General features: G+C 38.2%; 1 protein-coding gene across 3 annotated transcripts in view; it reads right to left on the reverse strand.

The window, feature by feature from the left end:
- cdin1 (CDAN1 interacting nuclease 1) overlaps nt 1-26,040 on the reverse strand; it is a 107,708-nt gene that overhangs the window by 43,382 nt on the left and 38,286 nt on the right. For 2 of the 3 annotated variants that reach the window (XM_084096614.1, XM_084096613.1), the window contains exons 7-11: nt 15,051-15,133; nt 9,850-9,899; nt 7,234-7,301; nt 4,718-4,783; nt 4,345-4,450 (exon numbers count right to left, since the gene is read on the reverse strand). In XM_084096614.1, coding sequence (XP_083952740.1) covers nt 4,345-4,450; nt 4,718-4,783; nt 7,234-7,301; nt 9,850-9,899; nt 15,051-15,133 — 373 coding nt within the window. The remainder of the gene's footprint in view (nt 1-4,344; nt 4,451-4,717; nt 4,784-7,233; nt 7,302-9,849; nt 9,900-15,050; nt 15,134-26,040) is intronic. The other variant, XM_084096615.1, reaches the window with a different exon arrangement.

The following is a 26,040-nucleotide window of genomic DNA, read 5'->3' on the forward strand; positions in this document are numbered from 1 at the left end:
GCAACTCTAAAAGTATTAAAGATATCCTAATATCCTTATATATTCTAATTCTTATTAAACTTGTCTTTTGGAATCTTCATTTTTAAGGCCCTATATAGTTCAGTCCCAGAGATATGAGGATCTCCATGTTCAAACTGTTACATTTTACCCACTTTCAATGATCAAAAACCAAATGTAGCTAATATTTCTAAAAGCTGATTTTATTGTGTTTAAAGAGGAAAGTAAATACTGAAACTAGAAATGTATCCTGTATCCCTCTATCAAAATAATTGCATACAACATCCCTCTCTAAATGTGCTTTTTTTCCTTCTTTTTCTTACATGTTTACATGTAAAGTTTACATGTCTGTAACTCAAGAAGTGTTAAAGATATCTTAATATTTTAGATTCTTGTTCCTATGAAACTTTTCTTTTGGAATCCTCATTTATATGGATCAGTCCCAGAGATATATATGTGTGTGAACTATTTCTTTAATGTAAGTGAAACTGCTTATGAAAGGCCAGATGTAATCGTATTCTCCGGAGCGCCGTCACTCCCAGCCGTCGTCCATTAAAGGAGGCGTCAGTCCAGAGTCGCATTTCATTACGCGACACATTTAACCTCACACACTTCAACTAAAACATACACAAGCCTTATTATGTGCTTAATATTCACTATCAGCTGAATAATTTTTAATGCAACTTATATCCGAGTAGATGGATAACTCAATTATGCGCAGATCCGTCCCGGAGCCGGGGAAGATTGATGGGAAGGAGAGGCCGACGGGTCTTTAGCAGGAGATCCTTCTCTCCTCCTTCACTGCTCCTCTCTTTATAGGAGAAGCATCATTACACACCGCCAGAGTTTATTATGAGCGCCGCGTCTCGGACACACTGGTGTTCGCATGATGAATGCTGTCGCTGCGACTTTCAGAGAGGAAATTAGTTGTCGTTTGGTGGAAACACCGCATTTCTCACTTCCATTTGTTTTCAGGGAGAACGAGGAACAATTAACAGTGCACAAAAAATGTGGTTCTAGAACTCTAGGGTTCTTGAAAAGAGCCATCTATGCCAGAGAGGTTCTATATAAGGAGAAATGTGTTATGGAAATGTCCTACTTCCCACTTCTGAAGTCGTTTGGTGAAAACACTGCATTTCTCACTTCCATTTGTTTTAAGGGAGAATGAGGAACAATTAACGGTACACTGTTACTAAACGAGGTTCATTGTGGTTCTATATAGAACTGTAGGGTTCTTGACTTTAAAGAACCCTCTATGCCAGAGAGGTTCTATATAAGGAGGAATGTGTTGCACTTCTTCTAAGAGTAATGCTGGCTTCTTCTGATATTGGAAATTTCCCACTTCTGCAGTTGTGATTACGATCTCGTCGCGTTCGAGTGCTTTGTTGTCGGAAAGAACATGAATCGTGGAGAACACGAGGTTTATTCTTGCCTATTTATAGGGAAAACCTTATTAAAGCGTGTGTGTGATTAAAAATAAATAAATAAAAGTACTGCGTTAGATTAAACTGGGAAGGGTCACAGCACTTGCATATTGTTGTCCTACTGTTAGTTTCACTGCTTTTATTGCTCTCATTTGTACGTGGCTTTGGATAAAAGCGTCTGCTAAATGAATAAATGTAAAGCCAGAATGATATTTGACAGCCATATACACATTCACTGCACTAATATCGTCAGCTTGCTGATGTCAAATACAGGCTATTTTCACTGTGTTTAAAACATACAATATTCGTCCAATGATGATACATACATGTATGTATATGTAAATATGCACTACTTTAACTAAAATTTAAGAGTTTACGGCACAACTCGGGAACTTGGGCAACACAATTATCCCTGAGCTTCCCAGTGGTCAATACGACTTAAGGGGGGGGGGGGGGGGGGGTGCATTGCGATATTTTGTTTGTTTGTGATGTGTTTTGTGAAATACACAGGAAAAATCCAGTAAGTTTAAGATGACTTGAATGGCTCTTTTTAGGGAAGAATGAATCATTCTACGTTTGGGGTGGTTTTGTCGGGGAGTGAATCTGCATAGAAAAATAATAAAGAGCTGAAAATATACTTTTTACCATGATGACTTTTTTTTTTTAAGTGCAAAATTCTTTTAGGCCTGAAAGAGTTTTTTCAGGCCTTTTTTCAAAATCTTGGGTGTTCATACTTAAGACAAGAACCAACTCAAACCATAAAGTGTTTTGTTTTTTGTTTTTATTCTTGCAATTTTCTACTTCTTTTCACAGGCTATACAATAATTATTATTATTATGATTTTATTGCGATTAATATTATATATTAAATAAAATATTTAAATAATACTACTGTATTGTAACAAAAATAGTGTAACACTTTATTTTACAGTGTCCTTGTTACATGTTACATGTACTTACCGTAGTAATAACAGTAAACGATGCATAACCCTCAACCAAACCCTAATCTTAACCCTAACCCTATAGTAAGAATACGTAGTTGCTTAATTTTACTCAGTACTTTAATATATAATTACACTGTAACAATGACAACTTTAAATAAAGTGTAACCCAAAATAGTAATACAATACATTTTATTTTACTGTAAAATTACAATTCTAATATGCATGTCTTCATTTCTTACCATATTTCAATACCATCAAGCTTTTATTTAAATAGTTTGCCGGCAAACAGCTAAACTGATGGCGCTGTATGATCATTTACACGCTGAAATGAATCAAGCCGTTCTGAATCATGCGAGTAAATGATGCGCTTCACTCTGAAACTGCTCATATTTACTTCATTAAATCTCAGCCATAAGCCATATCACAATAACAGATTTATTCCGATATATCGTGCAGCCCTTATTAACAGTCCTAGCAAACGCTGCCGTTTGGTGCAAATGATGAAAACGCTTGAAAGTAATCAGATCAGGAGTTGTGTCACTCTGACGCGCTGCACTAATTGAAAACGTGGCGGCAACGTTGGTAAGGTCACTGTGAAGGAAACTCGCTGACCTTTTCACTGTTTCCTGATATAACTCATATAAACAGCGGGGATGGAGTAAAGGGATCGGTCCTCCGGAGCCTGTGATTGGCTGAGAGGGAGACGACGACAGGAAGCTGGACACGGGCGCTCCTCTGCTCCGAGAGCAGCGCAAATGTCAAATGTAAATGTCAATTAAAAATTACAAGCAGCTCTGAAAGGTGGACTCTGAAGGGTCTGACATTTTTTTTTTGACATGCCAAAGTTTATCTGACAAGGCAGCGCACAGACATGACAGCATGTGCCGTGTCACGTCTGCACACACACACACACACACACGTGAGGATCATGCTGAAGACTGCAATGGAGCCGCTCAAGCGCATCGCATCAGATCAGATAAATAAAGTGATTCTCATGAGAGGCCGTTACGGACAAAAGGATGGTTGTAGTTTTATGTTTTCATTCATTTATAAGCACATTTCATTCGTCTTTACCAAGCGCTTCAGGAGTATTAGAGCACGGTGTGGTTTGTACTTACTAGAAGACACTTCTGAATACAGCAGGCCAGTGTACATTTAAATATTTATTAAACTGTTCAGGTATTTGTGAAATCCCTCAGAAAAAAATAATATGATTGGATTATTACAATATTTGCATGTTTGGAAATCTAAAACTTTTACTGGCACACTAAAGCAAGAGATAGAAAGAAACTGTCTTAAAAAGTGTCTATACGATTTCTAAATCATTACATGACAGGACTCCACCTGTTACATCATCATCACTGACCAGAGCCACACCCACCTGTTACATCATCACCACCACTGACCAATGGGAGTTCAGAGGTGTTTACCGGCCGGTGTGGTGAAGTATCCGGTCACTCTATAGTGATGGGTCCGGGCTGAGGACCCAAGCAATCCGATTGGTTCAAAGTACGTTTTATGGGTAATCGCTTTAGTGCCTGGTTACAAATCATACAAAATCACTTTATTATAGAAGACGTTTGTACTACGTTATAACGAGTCATTAATGTATTTAATGTATTTTAAATTATACGTTTCATATACTAGTATTTAACCGAAGCTATAGATTGTGAAATTAAACATTTCTCGTTGGTAGTGTGTTTTTTAGTTAGCTTAGATAGTAGCATAGCATACAGCTAACGTTATCCGATGATCGTGCTATGAGCTTTACCTGATATTACTGCACTGATACTGCCTTACCGTATCGCGAGAACAGATTTAGATCAGGCATACTACTGGCATACTAATTGGGTCCTCAGCCCGGACCCATTACTTCAGAGTGACCGAATACTTCACCATACCGGAACAAACTTATCGTGTGTGTGTTGTGTCGTGTCCTGATGCTGTGTGTGTTCTGTGCGAGGTGAACGTGTGTGTGACCTGTTGCAGTAGCTCCAGAACTGCTCGTTCAGGTAAGCGTGATGGCTGTGGTCGTCTCCAAACGAAGCTTTGCTCTCAATCCAGTGAACGATGTGGCCATCAACAGCTGTGGAGAAACACAACACCTCTAACCGGCTGATCTCAAGAGCGGGTTCACAATGGGACTGTACTATAACCAGTGTTTAAACAGAAAGAGCGATTAGCAGGCTAACAAACACAAACTACAAGCCATTTTTAGTCAAATGTCACATTATTTTCATGCAAAATTGATTTGATGGAACATCTGTGAACAAAAGTCCAATTAAATCAGCCAGATGCTGGTCACTGTACTGGTTTAAATGGTCCTCAGGTGAAAAGCATAAGCAGAGCTCACCGATCGGCACCTCCAGAATGATGTCGGGGGTTTTGTCGTAGCCTTTGGCACGGAGCTGGTTCTCATCTGTGCGGAAAGACATGTTTAAACTCAGTGTTCCATCTCTTTGACCCTGAACTGAACGGTCTGCTTTCTGGAGAATGTCACACACAAACTGTGCATTTGTTGTCATGTTCAATATAGTGTTTATCAGCTCCAGCCTTCAGTAAGAGCTCATTTACACCGACAATCTCTCTCCACTTTACCCACAATTCATATAAATCTGTTTCACTGATAATGAGTTCATTGCTGTAAAAAATAAAGCAAATTATTTGTACTTTACTTATAGCTTACTGCATGATTTTACCCACTACAAATAAAAGCAACTAACAATAAACAATACTTCTACAGCAATTATTAATTTGAGCTAATGTTAATCTCAACATTTACTAATGCATTTCTAAGATCAACAGTTGCATCTGTTAACATTAATGCACCGAACTAACATGAACATATGTATTTTGCACATTTGTAACAAACATCAACAACAAAGGTTAATAAATGCTGTAAGAATCTATTGCTCGTCTTTAGTTCATTTCAGTTAATGCATTAATGTTAACAAACAATAAATTGTTAGGTGTTACTGCTAGTGTCCAGAGTTAAAAATGCAAATTCACATAAATCTGGCTTTTAAACTGTATTTAGTCAAGCCACAATTTCAGCAACAGAGATGCCAAAAATAAAATACATTTAAAAAAAATTACAAACTTCAAAAAAATCAACAGAAAATAAAACAGCGGATTGAGTTTCAAACCCTATTTTACACACTATTCTGAATTCATTTTCATTTCTAAGCACTATACACTGTTAAAAAAGTTATTAATTTAGTTGAACTTCGGTCGATTTCGTACCCTATTAATGAGAAACGGCTAAAGCTAAACCCGCGTGATATTGTGGAAGAGTCAGTGGACAATCGGGGTTTGGGTTAGTTCAATAATCAGTGTTTTAGAACTGGGAAGAGTGATTTCAGGTCTAAAAGTTAAAGTCTTTCATAGAACATCAAGCTATTATTGCAATATTTATTTTGATTAAATGTTTCCTCGTGATGTTACCCCTTTAAAACACTTCCCTACAAAGCCAGCAGCAACAATCCAGTGAAGGCACACACATGACCTCGGCCACCGCAAACAAAGCAAAGTCATCTGAAGACTGGAAAGCAACAGAAGCCGCTTCATCTGTGGACTGTTTGCTGGCACTGCACAAACGTCAGGGACGGTGATGGAGGGTGTGTTGTATCAGTGTCCTCAGCCATTGTCCTTGAGTCCTGGTGAAACACCTGATTTCTCCATTAAATCACAGTGAGCCGGTCATTCCGTGTCTAGTCGAGCTGAACCGCTACAGGACGTGAGGGCGAGGGTCTGTCCACATGGTCACGGTGTGAAGATCATCTTCGTACATCACCTTTGATGAGAATTAATGAGCTGTCTCAGAATCCATTCATCAGGCCATGTGACCCACGAGCCCAAACACCCTCGGACGGGTCAGAACGGGTCACACCTGAATCCTTCCTCAAGAAACACGTGACACCAACGCATCATTCAAGTACACTAGGGGTACAGTATATTAATCATGTACTGCTGCACTTCTTTAAAGTGGTGAAAATCCAGCTTTTAATGTTGTTTATGTGTCTATGTGGTGTTTTTAATATGCTTTAAGACAAACCATGTGCAAATTCATAAGTCGACTCCATTGCTGAGTATTTCCTCCTTAAAACTGCAGTGAACCAAAGACAGTCTCAAAACACACATTGAAATCGCTATGGATAGCTATGATGTAGATGAGCTAGCCTCCGCTAGCCTGATAACTAACATTACAGATGTAGTGTTTACTGGAGCGTTTGTGAGACTGTTCATCGCCCCTTAAGGGGAATTAACCATGGTTTTGTGATCGATTACTGTTTGTATTACAATAGTTTTCCAGCAAATATGATTAAATGGTGGATAACATCATATCTATAAGAAAATTGCAAAAAAAAAAAAAAACACACCACTCTGAAACGTCCTGTGAAATCAGTGTTTGAATTACGTTCAGCACAATCCTCTTGTTCGTCAACATTGTCAGGGTCTGAATCGGGCTCGAAATGGTTTGAAATTGATGCCATCGTTAATATTTACATCTGAGTAGAGCTCGCGGTTATGAACACGCTCCCAAACACACGCTAGGCGCTGTCAATCACAACACACTGGGCCAGCTAACCAATCACAGCACATTTCGTATTTCGGAGGGAGGGGCTTCATCGAAAATGACGCGTTCAACCAGACTGGGGAGAGAGGAGCTGTAATCATGTAAAATATGTGAAAAATAATGTGTTTTTTTAACAATCAAACATGAAAACATGTTCTAGTACACCCCAAAAACAAAACAAGACTTCCTAAAAGGGCATAGTAGGACCCCTTAAATAAAAACAAACAAACAAACAAGCAAAAGTGTACACAGGGAAGCAGATGCAGTCTAAATTAAACTCAGTAGAGGCTTACCTAGAAACGACAGGTTTCTCTCTCTGAGCTTGTCTCGTAGAATATCTTCATGTTCCAGACCAATGGCACTGTGAGAGCATGGTTAAGGACGTACTGCAAACAAACTTCACAAAACCCCTCATTTATGGCAGTCAGAAACAGTTGTGCGCTTTAATTTGTGTGCTCTCTCCTCATTTCTCATGGAAATTGCAGTGAAAATTTGGACGGTCAACTTTTACAAGCCCTTTTCTAAATGTTACCTGCGCCCGGTTGCCATGGAAACACGTAGACAGCTGAGCAGGGTTGCTGTGGTAACAGCAGAAAAATGTGTGTTTTGTTGTAATATGAAGAGTGAGACAAACCTCTCTGACCTAAAGATCATAAACACGGTCACGGCACAGATCTGTCTGCACAAAGCTCAACATCACAATGGCAGGGTGTTGCTAAGGTGTTCTGAAGGGTTTCTAGGCTGTTCTGAGTGGTTGACAGGGTGTCGCTAGGGTGGTTACTATGGTATTATGAGTGGTTGCTAGGCGTTTTCTTCCTGTCTAGTGAGGAAAAGAGTCTCAGTGATCTTCTGGTCTGTAGATGTGTCTCGGGTTCCTCATTCAATGAACATCTGTGGGATTTTTTTTTTTAAACTTGTTTTCTATTCCAGCAGGTGAAAATTATACGGCTGATCACTTTTATTAAGTGAGTGCCTCAAGGCTCTGTGTTCGGCCCTCTGCTATTCTCAGTATATATGCTGCCACTTGGTAATATTATAAGAAAACATGGAATTAGTTTCCACTGTTATGCTGATGATACTCAGTAATATATTTCATCACGACTAGATTAATTCTCTAAATAATCTAAGTTGACAGAGTGTGTTAAAGATATAAAATATTGGATGACCAGTAATTTTCTTCAATTAAATTCAGATAAGACTGAGGTGTTACTTATTGGACCAGAAACCTGTACACAGAATCTCTTATAATATAATCTAGAAGGATGTTCTGTAACTTCATCCTCTACAGTTTAAGACCTGGGTATTATATTAGACAACAACTTGCCGTTCAATAATCATATTTCATATGTTACAAAAACAGCCTTCTTCCACCTCAGAAACATCGCTACGCTCCGGAACATGCTTTATGTTTCTGATGCAGAAAAAATAGCTACTTACTTGTGTAAAACACATGCAGCCAAAACATCAGACAATAAACTGATAAACTGAAACGTGTTCATGGTTTCATGGGTGTGTGTGTGTGTGTGTGTGTGTGTGTGTGTGTGTGTGTGTGTGTGTGTGTGTGTGTGTGAGACGGGGCGGTGCAGTGGGCGATACGATGAACCCGCGCAGATGCAGAGAGTGAGTTAATGCTGACGCCTGAAAGAGCAGGGGGGGGGGGGGGGGGGTATGGGGTTGAGTGACCATGGACAGACAAACCCTGTGACCCTTCACCCCTGACTACACACACACACACACGCACACAGATAAGTCTGAGAAGAGCACAAACCTCCACTCGCTGTCTGTTACAAACCGTCCTGAGCATTGTAAGGATTGACTGGATGGAGTAACATCTCTGTGTTCATTAGAGAGAGTGAAGAGTGTGTTTCAGAAGCGGGTGTAACAGAAGGTCATGTGCTTCGGTTGCATGCATCACATATGACTTTTAATGAATTATTTCATTTTATTTTAAAATAAAAATCTTATTGAAAAACTTTACAGCAGTGTTATTTTAATTTTAAAATAACTGTCTGATGTTTTTATTTTAATTCAATATTTAAAAATAGTCTCTTATAATAAAAATACTCTTATATTTTAAGTTTTCATGTACATTTTAGTTTAATGTATAGTATTTTCATTTTTGTTATTTTGTAATTTTACTTGATAAATATTTAAGTTTAATTTTTATTTATTTCACTTTTAGTTGCCAAGGCAACATTTCTAATTATCATTTAAAGTTTTTCAACTAATATTTATTTTCTTTCAGCTTTATTTCAACTAAATGGAAGTGTTTCAATAGTTTTGCACCACAACTAATTTCATTAACGCTTAAGCAGAAATTTAGTAGTCGACGAGTCCAATGATCCGCCAAAACACAGTAGAAAACAGCCTGTAATAATTACAGTACAGTGTAACAAAGACACCTTTAGGTAAAGTGTAAATAAAGCGTGGTAATACCACAGTGAGACAGACAATCACGTTCGGACGGGACTGTGTTTCTCAGACGATCGTTGAGTTAGCCAAACATCACAGACTTTTCAGATTCGGACGGGACTGAAATCATACAGTACGTCTGTGAAACATGGATTTCTCCAACATCCACTGAGAAGTGTACAGACTTGAGTGTCATGAAATCTGATTAACCAAATGGTAAATGATCAACAAAATGAAATCCAAAGTTCTGAAATCATCTGGATTCAGTCAAATTTGCTGGAAGTGAAATAAATGTGAGGAATGAAACTACATCATCCTTACGGTCGGTGATGGAGATAAAATCTGGACGTGCTAAAATATAATCCTGCATATGTGAGGAAATCACAAACACACACACACCTGGAGCACAAGCTTTATGTCAGGTGAAGCTCGGCACATCTCGTCCCTGTGAACAGCTCCTCGTCAATTCCAGGCTTAAAGTTTTATGGGAAGGATACTGTTTGATGCAGTCGACCAGCGGTCCATAACAGCAGTCGTTTACTGTGCACTGAAAACAGAAGAAATATTACAGTCCCCTCAACATCCATTACAAACTCCCAGCATGCACTGCAGCGCCGACACACCGCACCGCACCGCATCAGCAGGCTGGATTCACACGAGAACATCCGAGTTTGTACAATTTACTAAGAATCTCCCAATGTTTCTTTGACCACAAACTAACCTTTAGCAGATTGCAGATAAAACGAGTATAACGTAAGTTTATAACAGAGAAAATTCATCATTTAATTGTATACAGAGTCATTACTGGCAGACAGTCTTTCCCAACAATCATAACTTTTAAATCTCATTTGTGCTTGTTATGAAGTTTGATATGTTTAGGTTAGGATTCTGACTAACTGAAAAGCCTCTGATTGGCCATTGCGATCACACGCTCAACAACCATGTCTGTGATTGGCTACTATCATGCTCAAAGCTGCAAAAACACATTGTAATCTTTTAAAATGTAAAGTCCCCCTGTGGTGAAAATCCAGCTTTTAATGTAGTTTGTGTGTCTATGTGGTGTTTTTAATCTGCTTTAAGCAAGGGTGTAACTTTGGTTTGAGAAGTGGGGGGGACACAAAATGGGGAAACATTTTTTCGATTTGAATCCCATTTCCTGCATTTACATACATTTGGGGACTATGGTGATACAAAATCATTAATAATAATAATTTAGAAAATAATTAAGTTGATTATAATGATAAATTATGCCAAAAAGAATAGTAGGCTACTAAGCTATGTATAACAAAAATATGTCTTACTTTTTTATTGTTTAATAGGGGCCGATTGCCAAGACGTGAGAGAATCATTTTATAGTCAAAAATGTTCACTATTAATGTTTTGTGTGTACATAAAATTGAAATAAAGTGAGACTCAATTTCCACTGTAATGTAGAAACAACATAAAGACAGCACATTTTAAATAATTGTTTAATAGCATCTTTTTATGAATGAAGGCCTGTATAGCTGATATTAATATAGCTACCGATGTCTCGATGAAAATAATTTTTTTCCTCAAATTTTAAACATTTATTAGGCTTCAAAAATATAGGCTAACAACTTAATTTAAGTGAACTTTAAACAATCCTCACTTAAACCCATACTAAATGTCATATTTACCTAGGGCTGGATTAACAATTTCCTTTGCCCCGGGCATCAAGACTCAAGGCATAGTTAGGGGGGTTCGGGGGCATGCTCCCCCGAGAAAATTTGGATTTCTTTGACCTACATATGTGTAATTTAGGACTTTTGAAGGCCAAAAAATGATAAGAAATAGGCTATTTAAAACCTTGTCATTAGATTATTTGTCAATACCTGCTCTCTCCTCATCTTCATATTTCTTATTCTCTCAGTATTCTTATCCTGGCCTATTTCTTCCCTTCCTAAAGCTGAACTTAGACTGATAGTCTTTTCATTTCCGTCTGACGAAAGTAAACATAGGCTCAACTGATATTTATACGTTTTATGAATAATTTTCTTAGTTAATTTACTCAAGGCTACCTGCAGCCTAAGTCAGTATTGCCATTAGGAACCTTCTGCAAGATTTGGAATTTGAAAACGTCTTTTTTTAAGTGTTAAAAGTAATTTTAAATAATAGAAATTATAGGCTACGTTTAACGCAGTTGGTGGAATTCGCAGACGTTCCCTTAAGCATTGTGTGCTGTGGAAACGCGTCAAAGCATTCTCAGGTATAATTATGCAGCATTAATGCACAAATGATTTTGAATGAATATTTTCATCATGTCGATATACAATGGTCACATAATGTTAAAACTAATCTTGCTATTGATATCTTTGTTAGACTACCGACCCTGTAGAACAAATGTCCTGCTAATATCGAACCTAAAACAAACTTTTTCCGCACTCAACCAGCGGGAGTGCATTTCACGAATTAGTAATCGCTGGCGTTCAGCGGGGAGGGAGGAAAGACTTAGAAAGACGCGTAGATGAAGACGCGTAGATGCACCTTATGCAGTGAAGACTGTAAAGTGTTTGATAACTTTATTACATTTCTGTGTATTTCTTACCTATCAGGGCCCCTTAGATGTCATGTGCCCCTGGGCAAGTGACCAGTTGCCCTAATGGTTAATCCGGCCCTGTATTTACCTGTGCCTTTCCAGGTACAAAATATACAGAAATTGAATAAGGTTATCAAATAGTCCGCACTGCATAAATTATAAATTACATATAGATTAACCCTTAATGATTTTCTCTGTTCCCTTTGTTCTTTGGTTAACTTTACTGACAGAGAGAATTAGTGGCTGCTGTCCCTTTAAGATCTGCCGCTGACAGGATCTCACGCATACTCTTGACTTTCATTTAAGATTTTATTTAACTTATTTAAGACTGTTCTTGTGAGGATACTCGACAAAATGGGCATTTTGGCATAAATGTGTGTGTTATTGTTCGATTCTGGCGCGCTGTCTGTTCGTCGTGTGCGTCAGGAGCGCTCCCTGCTCGTTAGAACTTTCATTGAGCTATTTTTAGAGTGTGGACGCGACGTTCCTGGACTCGGCAGCTCACATCGCCACAGGCTTTCTTTGTCCTGCTCCTCCGTGGCGATGACGGTGTGCGAAAAAAAAATTAAAATTCATAACGAATTGGAAAGTGGGGGGGACACAAACGGGATTTTGAAAAGTGGGGGGGACATGTCCCCCCTGTCCCCATAGGAAATTACGCCCGTGGCTTTAAGACAAACCATGTGTAAATTCATAAGTCGACTCCATTGCTGAGTATTTCCTCCTTAAAACTGCAGTGAACCAAAGACAGTCTCAAAAACACGCTTTGAAATCGCTGGTGTTTCTGACGTCACAAACTACCTTGTAACCAATCAGATCAACGTGTGATCGTCAACCAGTGGATCTCTGAGCTGAGTGATTGAGTGGAGGCGGGGCTCATTTGCATATTCATAGAACCACGCATACTAAATGAGGCACGGGTGTCGAGTTACATTCAAGATATTATAAGGCATGAAGACTTATTTTCAAGGAAAAAAAACATTTAAATATGTCATTTTGGTGATCAAAGATGAGTTTAACCCCCTGAGGTCGGCTATCGTGCCGGCGCGATAGGCTCGTTTTTTTCCTTATCAGTGCAAAAAAATTTTTTTTTTTTTTTATCTTATATGCTTGTGTTATACATCAATCGATCCTGTTAAGTGTGTATTATTTTTGTGTATACTCACAATAAAAACAAAGTGTTGTGCTTTTCGCCAAATAAAGAAAAATAAACATGATGTGAGTTCTGCCTCCTCTCTGTCAGTGAAGTCCATTCTGAAACGCGTCCGAAAATGAACCATAACTCAGCGAATACTCAGTCAAACAGTCCCACAGGCACACAGGCATGAAGCTTGAATTCTCTTCTTTTAAATGAAGTAATTTTTATAAAAAACAAATATTCTCTGTTTATGTAATCTTTATGAAAAGAGCGAGATGTCAGTCGTTCTCATCTCAGCTAATTATTTTTAATGTGACCCCACCCACGGAGAGCGCGCGCTATTCAAACGCAAATGACTGAGGCAATCCACGCAAACCTGTGAACGCCCCCATATCAGCTCGAGAAAACACATCAAGCTTATTCAGATCATTGTACTTGTTTACACCGTCCCGCAGCGCTGTGAGGAATAATAATAATAATGGAAAATGTACCTCAGAAGTGCAGGTATTTCGAGGAGCAGATGCAGCTGAGCTGAGGAATACTGTAGTAAGTTTTTTTCATTCTCAAGTGAATCACGTTTCTGTGTGAATGAATGAACGGCAGAGATGCGCTGTTTACCACAGCTCACACACTCACATTTCTGTGTGTGAATGAATGATCTGCTTTTAGCAAACTGTATTGCTATACTGAGATGAGTAAAAATCGACTGAAATATGTTGAAATAAAATGTATTTGTATAAGCAACGTATTAAACTGCAAATTAACATTTATATTCCTTATAATAAAAACGAAAGACCTATGTTACAGACATATGAAAGACAACATTTCATTGACTAGTTTTGGATAGATTATATATTTTTACTGTAAAATATCTGCCACCTCAAATAAGCTTTTGTTTGCCAATTTTTGCTAATATGTTAAATATAGTATGTTTTGTCAATGCAGGCTATATTCAAAGTAATGAATCCTTAACTTTGAAATATGTATGATAAAATGTATACTTTAGTTTTTACAAAGAAAGATTACACTTGAATTGTTGTTGCAATTGTAACCTTTTTAATAATATATATAAATATATTTACAAGGTAGATGTAAACAAATGTTAAAAGGTAAATATAAGCCTTTTCTTTAAATAATTTTTATTGTGTTTTATTATTGACAAATTTGGGGAGAGGATATATATTCCAAAACTGAAAATACAGTATGAGAATTAACTGCACAATTACTAGACATGTTTTCCTTGGATATTATACAATTTGCAAGCACAATTTGTGGAAAAATAAAATAAAATTGAGATGCTTCCAACTGTGAACCAATGCTCTTGCATTCTTTCCTGTGGCTCAGTGACACACCTGAATGAATGGCTCATTAAGTATGCGGGCCCCATTGTCTCCTCAGGTGTGAACCACTAAATATGCATGATGGTGTTCAATCGTTGACGCCCTTTGCGCATATTGCCTTTCCAAACGAAAAGTGTTTTACAAAATTTAAATCAATGTATTGTGTTATGTGAATGATTAGGCAGGATGATTTTCACATCATTTTGAAGAAAAAACTCTAGGCAAAAGTCTTATTGACACATATTTAGTATGTGTTTTGTGGCCTTATTTCAGAAACTTTAGTTTTTAGCTTTTTCAATAACCATGCATAAACATTATTCTCTCAAAAATACAAACATGTACATGCACGTTGCTCACATATTATGGTAGCCCTGTTTGTGCTAAATAGAGTGTAATTACACCTTTGCCATTAATATGTTTATAAGCAACTGAAAAAAGCACAAATGTCAGGGCATGTCAGAACATCTCAAGGACCCCAAAAACCCCTTAGACCCCAGAGGGTTAAGGGATAAAATTATTGACTACAGGGCGACTTTAAGTATCGACTCTTGTACTTTTGACAACACTAGTAAAGACAATGTGAACATTTAGCTAAACATCTTAGTTCATTTTCAATAGAAGAAAGGAACAGAGAAACCGATGGTGTGTGTTGAGTGCTAGTACCTGCTCGACGTGCTTGGCTAACAGCAGGTCAGGGATCAGATGTGGCTCGCGCAGCATGTTGTTGAGGACAAGTCTGGATGCTGCTGATGGAGACAGAAACACATGCGTTACACATTTCCAGATGAAAGGTCAGAGTTCAGCTGAATTTGAGCAGGAATCGATCCCATTATTAAACTCCTACACCTGTAGTATTACTATGGGCTTGGTGTGGATGAGCTGCGTTATGCAGGATGAAACATTTACTCCATTCATGCTGCACTAACATTATAAATCAGCCCACAAGCCCCACGATTGATTCCCTATTACTCCAACATAAAATCATATTCAGATTTAATGGATTGAAGAGAGATTCATATGAGAGTAACACTGAGTGGATCAAACACTAGCCAGTGCATGATGGGAAATATGAGGCCTTGTTCAACTCAGACAGATGGTGATGTGAAATAAATGATACTTCAAAGAGTGATAATCAAGTAGCATTTCATTTTATTTAATTATAATGTAAGGTTTGTGCACAATAAAAGCCATCATTTAGTGTTTTCATGGCCATTCTTCACCGTCCCGCCAGCAGGACGCCAGTTTACTTCACTATATTACAATTAAATCCTAATCTAATCATGGCAAACTATATATCGTTGGAAAGGTCTAAGACTCCTAAATAGATATTTTACCACTGTTTTTTTGTTACTAATTATGTAGGAACAGTAATAGATTAATTTATGACAAGAGTGCACTTAAAAAAATCTAGTTCTGGCCTTTGTCACAAAAACAAGATGCACACACTTTAAATAATTTAAACTTTGGTTTTCAAGCTAAAAGTTCATAAAACATATATTCTAGTATTTGTCGATAAAAATTTGATTTGTCCATTATAAAATAATATTATCCTCTAAAATATAATATTATATATTTTTTATCGCCTATTTTAGTAATTATCATAAATTAGGTGTCATTCAAAAGCTCCCGAACTCAGAATTCATCCTGAAAAAACATTTGCGCGTTACCATAGAAACGTTACTCTAAATTATTTGATATGGCTCCTCCCCAATTGGGAGTCGTCATGTTTCATAATTTATGATCAAAACCTTTTCTAATCTTGACAAAACACATTGTCGGAAAGGTCTGAGCCTCAAGGTTCCTTAATATGTGACAGAAGTGATATTTGGACAGAAATGTATTAATTTGTTACGGCAGAATGCATAAAATAAAATGCAATGGAATGTATGTCACCTGGTGGCTGTATTTGGTACTACGCCTAAACAAAATCTCATGGGAACTTAAATTTTTGTGATATCAACTTCAAATTTGGAACACAACTTGGTTAGACATATGGCTTTGATTTAATAGTAATTTTATAGCAAAAAATATTTTGTAAAATATATATATTTTATATAAAAGAAAAAATATTAAGTACAGTATATTTGATTTACTGTAAATGTAAACTTCCATAGTTTTTCATACTTTAATTTTTTGAAGCTTTCACATCAGCAATAATCTGCTGAGTGTCTTCTTTAAAACAAGACCAAACTTAGGTCCAAACAGAGATAGAGTCAAGACCAGACCAAGACTAGACCCTGATTTTAATAAACTAGAGAAATGCTGCATTCAATGCCACATCTGTTTCAAACACTTCATGCAGTAGATCAGTAGCCACTGCAGTCATTATTGGTTTATATCAGAGACTATAAACCAAGAGCCTTGTTATTAAAAGTGGTCCAAGTTTTGGCTTGTTAGAGTGCCTTAAAAAGCAACTTTCTCCAATGAGAGCGGATCAAATTTGGCCACGTATTCTGGTTATATTTCATTATACACTCTTAAAAATAAGGGGGGGGGGGGGGTTCACAGAGATGCCATAGAAGAACCAGTTTTGTTTTTTTAGTGAACAGTTCTTTTAAAAAAAAACTATTTTAATAAGCTAAAGAATCGTTTATCCAATGAAGAGTAAGGGTTCTTCATGGAACCAATAAAGAGCCTTCATTTTAAGAATGTTTAAAGCCATATTTAAAGGTGAAGTGTCTCATTTCAGACAGCTTCTACAAACACTCCATCCCATCTAAATAACCTTTGTTTTTCAGAGTGTATTCTAGTAGTTGTTTTCTCAGATTACATGTGCAATGGTAAAAGTAGTAGTAAACTAGTGCAAAGTAGTATAGACCTACTTGATATTGAAACCCCAAGATCAAGACTCCAACCCAATGGATCTTGTCCCTAAAGTTGTGGTCACATTTACTGTTGCTTGGTGAAATTTTGCGTTTGAAAGCCAGTCAGGGACGCTCACGATCGAAGGCCGAAAAAGTTCTTCGCAGATTTCGCTCACGAACAGAAAGCGGATTGGTTTAAAGTGACTTCTATGTGAGCAGAGCTTCGTACGTTTCTACGTTTTTGACAATGGATGTGAATTGACTGTAAATCCGCTAATGCGACGGCATCAAGCAGGAACCCTCCGGTATCGTATCTCTCTCTCTCTCTCTCTCTCCAACATGGAAGTGACTTAAACTGCAATTCATCGACCGGCCACTAGAGACGCCAGTCTCTCTCTGCAGAAGAGAGTCAATCCCATAGACCCGCATGTTAAAATGCCCAACTTTACAGCAGAAAAAAAAGTGTTTACAGCCTGGTAAAAAAACAAAACTTGGTTTTGGTCTATATAGGATAAGTCTGGTAAGGTTGGTTGCTCTGATAACTACAGACCAATAGCCCTTGCCAGTGTATTGTCTAAAGTTTTTGAAAGCATCCTGTTGAGCAGAATTGTGGACATTATCCCCTCTACTGACAACCAATTTGGCTTTAAACCTAAACATGGCACAGATATGGCCATATATTCCTTAATGGAAAATGTTAATACGTATAGAGATAAGAACTCCTCAGTTTTATTGATGCCTCAAAAGCTTTTGACCGCGTCAATCACTACAAGTTATTTGACAAAATGAATAAGAGAGGTGTATCTAAATGTATTGTGAGAATTCTGTCCTACTGGTATGCCAACCAGTCTATGTTTATAAAATGGGGCCACTGTGTTTCTGCTCCTTTTGGGGTCAGGAACGGGGTCAGACAAGGTGGAATCCTCTCCCCTATTCTTTTTAACATGTATGTTGATGAGCTCTCTGTCTGCCTGAATTCGTGTAACACTGGGTGTATGATAGGTAACACTTTAGTGAATCATATTATGTATGCTGATGACCTTGTGGTCTTCAGTCCTAGCAGTGCTGGTCTTCAACAGCTTCTTAATGTTTGCTCTGACTATGGAACTGTTCATGACATGAAATATAATACAGACAAGAGTGCGGTGATGATTTGCAGAACAAAGGAGGATAAATGTCTAATGTTTCCTCCTTTTAAATTGGCAGGTAATATTGAGAGTTTTGAGCAAATATAAGTATCTTGGGCATCTCATTACAGACCAGTTGAAGGATGACCTTGACGTTTACAGGCAATGCCGTTCTTTATATGCTCAGGCGAATAGTTTGGCTCGCAAGTTTGGTGGGTGCACAGATAGAGTGAAAGTTGCTTTATTCAGAGCATACTGCACTCCTCTACACAATGCACACTTATGGTCTAGTTTCAGCAAAGCTAGCTTGCATAAACTCCAGGTAGCTTACAATGATGCACTGAGAATTCTGCTGAGAAGACCATATTTGTGGCTGCAGGTGTTAATACACTGCAAGCCACATTGAGAAATGTTATGTACAAATTTTTAAGTCGGCTGAATAACTCAGAGAATTACATAATTATGGCATTGACCAGCATCAAGTTTAGCACTACACGGTATAAGTCCAAGTTATGGAAGCATTGGTATAGTTGTCTCCTCTGAAGTTTTTATTGTATTGTGTGTACTGTCTTGTTTTTATTTTGGACCTGTGAGTCTGTAATAAAGTTTATTATTATTATTATTATATAGATAATTTTGCCCTTCATGACGACTGTGAGGGTGGGGGGGTATTTTTTTTTACAACTCATCCTTTTAAATGATATCAAGCCTTAAAGTTCTGCATAATTAAGGGCGTGGCCACTTGAGTGACAGGTGGATTGCCGCTGATTTCACTACTAGCCTCGCTGCCCATTTTCGTTTATCCGGGAGTATTGTCCATCCGGGAATGTTGTCCATCTGGGAGTGTTATACAGCTGCCAAGATGGCGACGGCCGGCTCCGCCCACTTTGGGCTTCAAAAACGCTATTCAGAAACGTCAACGTCACGGACACTACGGCCATATTGTCTATCAGTGTACGGACGGCACCTGAAGAACTGAGCTCTTCAGACTCATCACACACCCCTGTCATCGCTTACACATCTGCACACAAACACAATCCTCCCTCATTGGCTGCAGCTCAGAGGTTTTCTCTCTCTGTGTCGTAACACCAGAACCCTGCTGGAGAAGAACAAACGCTAGCTCTTCTCTTTTCATCCCCCTGTTGAAGGAGAGCACAGCCAAGTCAGCAGTCTCTACACCGGTGGCGCCTTGTTTTCAGCTCATTTTTCTCCCAGATTGCTATACCTTCACACGCAGATCCATACGGTGCTCCGGCGCTCCGCTCGGCAATGAAGAGAGCTATATTTCCCCTTGAGTTAGGACACCTCATGACAAATGATAATGGATAATCAATAAAGCGGGAAATATGAGGCCGCAAACTTTATGAAGCCGGGAGACATATTACTCCCCAACAACACTCGTTTCCCTTAACAAAGTCACTACGCCGCTGCGCCTAATAATCTGAGGGAAAATCAAAGAAGCCGCAACCACATCAGCAATATTGGCAACTTATTCCACTTTAATGGCATTTTGATTGATTTTTTCCTCTTAATGGTACTTTTATAGATTTGATGCTGGTCCTGCAAAACAGCAGTGTGTAATAGAGCTCCCGAAGGCAAACAGAGGCCATTAAAGCCCTTGTCTTACCAGCTCTCGTAATTGGAGGTTGACCACCATCGCATTTCACACATCACACAACACCACCTGCTTCACACACACGGTCTGTCCATCCAAACGTCCATTTTCTGAGCGATGGGGTTACGAACAATCGTAAAAAAGGGGTGACCTTGCGGCTGACATTGTGGGGTTTCAGCCAAGCAATGACCTGATGAAAATGGAGGCCAGAGAGATAATAAATCAGGCCACTTTTAAAATGAGTTTACTCTAACGCTCATTCATCACCGGGGCGTAATGCCATTTGCGGATCCGCAGCGAACAAACGGCGCAGTAAATAACAACAGAGCCGAAGATCTGCGCAGCATCAGCATACATTTATTAAAGACGCCTACCAACACAACACTGTAAACACACCGCGTATCTAATGTAATTGTCCCGTGTCGACATAAATTCAGACTGAGGCGTCCATATCAGAGGAGGGGAATATTAAAGAGGAAAGACGGGAGTTGTTCGGGAGCTGTTTACCAAAAACACAGCCACCTTTAACAACCTCTGATGAGATGATGAATGAGGCGGAGAAAAGCCACGCAACCTCTCCGGCAAGAGGAGAAACCATTATCAGACTCAGAAAAAACCTGGACGGAAGCTCATCGATCGTCATAAAAAAAATAACGGATGACAACCGTTATCGCCTCTGACGCTGATGAGCCCCAGAGCTTGTTTATTAATTAAAAATCCTTCTTCTTATGGTTATAATCAAGACGCCTCCCTCCTCCTCCACGGCGCTAGCAACGCAATCGTACATCAAACTTCATGATGCGACGCTCGCTGATAATGCGCCCCTGCTAAAGCTGATTTTCCATGATGAATCTGAGAGCATATAAATTGGCTAATATCTAAAAACATTTACAGATACTAGAGGAATGGAGTACTTGCGGGCCGTGATGGATGAGGCTGTTAGACGCCAGAGGACAGCTCTGCAAATCTCTGCCGCTGCCTAAAGCCCTCGTTTCATTTTCATATTTACTTCTTTAAACCCATCCTCCTCTCCCCGGCACACAGAGAGAGCAGAAGCGTTTCGTCTGTGGTTTTATGAGCAGTGATGGTCCCAGTAGGGTTAGTGGGGCAGAACTGATCTGCCTCGGTCTGATTGTGTCTGATAGCAGGGCTGGAGCTCGGCCCGTTTCTCAGCTCTGCAACGCCCCCATCCACGCTAGTAATTAGTATACGCTAGTAATTAGTATACTTGTCAAGGCAATGCTTACCTCACCGCCTCCTACAGCTGCTAATGAAGAGCCTGGATCTCACGATTCAGCGGCTAGAATCATGCGCCCGATGCACTTACCCTCACAGTCACACTTCATCTTGAGTGTCTTTAACTACTATGTACTAACAATTAGTCATTTGATTCAATGCACTTATTGTGTACATACATCTTTTTACATTGTATTTAAAAAATGCATGCATGTAATTAATTTCTGTAAGTGCATCTATAATTACACCGTTGACACCTAAACCCACTATTACACCTCCACCAAACCTGTTATATGAGGTGGATATGGGTGAGGTTAGAACAGGTTTTTACTAGTGTGTGCAGGACACTATAGTTCATTTATGTAAGTGAGGAAAGCAAAATAAAGTAAATTGTGACATATTATACCCAAATATTCTTCATACAGTGACTACATTTATAAATATTTGGGATCAAAAATGATTCAGACACTTTGAGCTGATCATGTTTTCTTAAGTGTTTTGTCTTTAATTGCTAATGCTCTTTTTACACACAGACTGAACAAAATGAAGCATTGCTTGGTGATTGGTTGAGCTAAACTGGTATAGTCTAATTGTGTAGTTAAATTTAACAGCTGACAGATATTCAACATAATTCATGTGTGAGACAGTCTAACAGAAGGATGGACAAAACCAGTCAAATATCAGCTGAGTTCATAACTCTGAGTTCTGCTCATATTTATTACCATTTTCTAAACTATAGCGAATAAACTGAGATAAAGTGAGAAATGTTGAAGGTGTCTGAATAAATGTTGGTTTGACTGTATATATATATATATATATATATATATATATATATATATATATATATATGCAAGTACATAGTAGTTAAAAACACCTAATATAAAGAGTGACCAAATAGGTTCATTTAACTGTAAAGGACTGTAAAAACGCTACTTCCCTCAGTACATACACAGTGGTAATAGACCTAACAGGACAATTTAAATAATTTTATCGTAAATTACTAAATTTAAACAACTGAATCTGTTCCCACAAATCCCTGTGCGAGATTGAATTTTGTGGTATTTTGTTTAAACAATTGTTCCTTGTTAGTGTTTATTAATTATGTATTTGTATTTGTGTGACACTATGTGTAACTTCTCTTTTAGTATTTACCTCAGCTTGTGGAGAAGCTACTTGTGATGAACTGTGATTTTAAAACATGTGTCTCTTTCACCATCTTCTATAGTTTTCATTATAGTTAGTGAAATAGTGTTTTTTTTATCGTAATTAAAAAAATAATTATGCTACTGCACTACAGAATTCACAAATGTACTTTTTTACAGTGTAGGGATGAGCATTATGAGCAGAGTACTCGGAAACCATGATTGTGTGACTTCTAAAATATACACATAATTTATTTTCCTTGAGTTCTCATTGGTTAGTGCTATCCAGACCGAAAATGAAAGCGAATCACTTTGATAATATTATGTTTTTGCTGTACATATCTAAATAATCGCATTTGGTTGAGTTAAATAACCCATTAGTAAAGCGCTTTAGTTTACTGGTGTTCATTCAGTCTTCAGATTCAGCAATGTTCAAGATTATTAATTATGACTGCTAGTTATTCTTAATAATGCATCAATAACCTAGTGTTGTTTTTTAACAGTATGGTTTAATTATGTGCATGTGAAATCCAAAACAGGGCAAACGGTCAACTCATCTAATATCACATTACATGTTGGAGAAATGGAAAAACACACGCTTGCTTTAAAAAAGATGCAGTTGAATCTCCCACTGCTCGTCAAGTCTACAGTATATACACATTATTCACTGGATGCTCAGGCACATTAATGAAATTAAAGATAAAGTGAAACAATCATCTCGTTTAGACATGATAACAGACGTCCAACCCAGAGCCACAAAACACCAGAGACTGGAGTAAAACGCAGCATTTGATGTGCTTTCTAGTGAAGTCGAGCCTTCAGAAGATCCGGCTGCCGTCTTGAGAAGACCAAGCATTACAGATGTTGATATCATATTCGATATGTGCTGAAAATGCCCTGAACGTATTGATTTATTTACATGCGCATTCATCCGGCCTGCGCAGCACTGGAGCGGTCTGGGAGAACCCCGACACAACACTCACTGGAGAAAAGACTTCAGAAACAATTTCAAACTCTCTATTGATCCCGCTGAAGTGAGTGGATATATATTCAGCGTCCCAAAGGCACATTTTCTGTGTCTCTTAAATGCAAACGGGGAAGAAAGGAATGAAAGAAAATAAAAGATGGTGCGCAAAGGCTGAGCGTCTGGTGTATATGAGGCTATTGATCCGAGCAGTGCGCTGGAAACACGGGGAATGATGGATGCGCTCGCCGACAGCACTGGACAAACCTGTGCGCTAATGGCCACCGAAGACAATTATCCAGGCAGAGTTTCATCAAAGCAGCACATTACAAAAGTCTAATATTCACACAGGGAGAGTCAGTGGTGAAGCAGGGGGACGAGAGCACAGAGGTTCACTGATAATCGCCATGGGAAAATCTCAGAGTAAAACTGGGAGCTGTGAAAAATCTTTTTACTCTTTTAAATCCTTTTATAACTGTTTTAATTTTCCTTGCTTTTATTTTGTGATTATTTTAATTCCTTTGTGTGTAAAGCACTTTGAATTACCATAGTGTATGAAATGTGCTATATAAATAAACTTGCCTTGGTACAGCGGGGCATCGGACGAAAAATAGACGTCACTTTCATTTAAATCTACGGAGAACGGAAAGGCTGAGCCTCTGGAAAATGATCAGGAAGATTATACAGAGAACACTCTTCTCACACCAGAGGTGCAGAGAGTACCTGAAAACCATACTTGAGTAAAAGTACAGATACCTTACAGATAAAATTACTCCATTTCACCAATTTCAATACAACTTGAGTAAAAGTCTTAGAGTATTGGATTTTATTTTACTCATACTGAACGTAGGCTCAAAAATGCACCTCAACACCTAAGAGACATGCCAGTGAAAATAAACTATTGATTTGTAAGATGAGAAATCGTGTTTATTTTCTAAAAACCTAAATAAAACTGAACACCTGAATATTGCGATAAATAAAGGTAGACACAACAGCCTCTTAAATGTCTACAATCTCTCAAGTCTAAAATCAACCACCCCTTTAACACTAATGTACTGGAGTCAAAAATGTACTCAAGTAGAGAGTAAAAGTTGCTAATATATTTGATACTCAGTAAAACTACAAAGTAGCCAAAAAGATACTTAAGTACAGTAACTAATTATATTTACTCCAATACTTTACACCACTGTCTCACACTATGAAAATTGAACTGAAAAAGCTTTGTCCTATAATTATATATATGGAATTCAATTTCAAAACAACTCAGTGTATAATCACACACTGTAAACCACTTCATTAGGCATTACAACCTTTATTCATGTGAACATCTGTCTGATATGGACACTGTTACAATTTTTACAATTTTCATTACTTGCAATAAAATAAACATTAACTAAATTACAATATATAAAAATAAACTCCAGCTAGTCAAATAAATGCAGCCTTGATGAGCAGAAGACATTTCTTTCAAAAACATTAAAAATAGTCATGTTTCCAAACTTTTGACTGGTACTGTATATACACACACACACACACACACGTAGGAGTAGGGTCAATTATAGATGTACTTACAGATATTAATTACATGCAGATATTTTTAAAAATACAAATACAGTGTAAAAACATGCATGTACACAATAAGTGCACTGAATCAAATGATTAAACGTTAGAACACAGTAATTATAGACACTTAATATAAAGTGGGGCCAAAAGCTCTTTATACTTCAGAGGGACTGAAATATTAGCATGTATTTTTCTGTCCACTGTTTTTCTACGCACAATGTTCTCATGCCTGAGATATGAGCTTCATTCGGCGTTATCACAGTCTTTTGCCTGCACTGGCCGAAGCGTCTCTGGCGGTCAGAGAGGTCTTCTGGAGCTGGTGTTTATGTATAATCAGAGGAGTGTTGTGTGCTGCTTCTACACACACACACACACACACACACACACACACACACACACACAGGTCCAATCAGGAGCGTTTGGACAAGAGCTGGATAACAGCATCCAGAGTAATCACACACTTCACACTGACATACGACTGCATGCACTGGAGTCTCTCTCTCGATTAAACCCACGACACGTGCCTGTGACGCACCGAGATTCTGTGTGTGTGTGTGTGTGTGTGTGGGGGGAGAGGAAGATGGCGGACGCTGTGTATAAACCAAGCGTCGCCAACTTCTGCTCTAACATTGGTGCTAAAACACACACAAACACACTGAGCGCAGAAACACTACGGTCTCTGTCAGCAAATGCATCTTTATGCTGTTGATCACAGATTTCACTTGAAGCATTTAGAGACAAAACAGTCCAGATTTTATATTTTGACCATGAACCAGCCATAAAAAAATTATTGTTCACACAAAAATAATCATCACATATTGATATTGGCTAAAACGTCTATATTGTTCTCCACAAATACACAGACACCGATACAGCACATGCAATAATTATCTGTTCTCACCCATATTGGACAAAATGTCTATTGTTGCCAACTAATACACCACAGACACTAATGCTAATACTAACTATGAGTTACCTAGACTTAAATAGTCTAATCTGTGCCACTACAGTTTCATAATGAATCAAAAACATTTGAAAACTTCTCATAATAACAGAAAAGGTCTCTAATGTTGTTTTGCACCATTGCTTTGGCAAAGTATCAGTCAAACTATCTAAAATCAAAAGTGCCATAAGGCTTTGTGTCCTTAAATCACGAGAGACTGCAAAGTATATAGTCTGTATATAGTATACACACACACAGC

Source organism: Abramis brama (assembly GCF_963993115.1).
Source record: "Abramis brama genome assembly, chromosome: 21".
NCBI classification, from domain to species: domain Eukaryota; kingdom Metazoa; phylum Chordata; class Actinopteri; order Cypriniformes; family Leuciscidae; genus Abramis; species Abramis brama.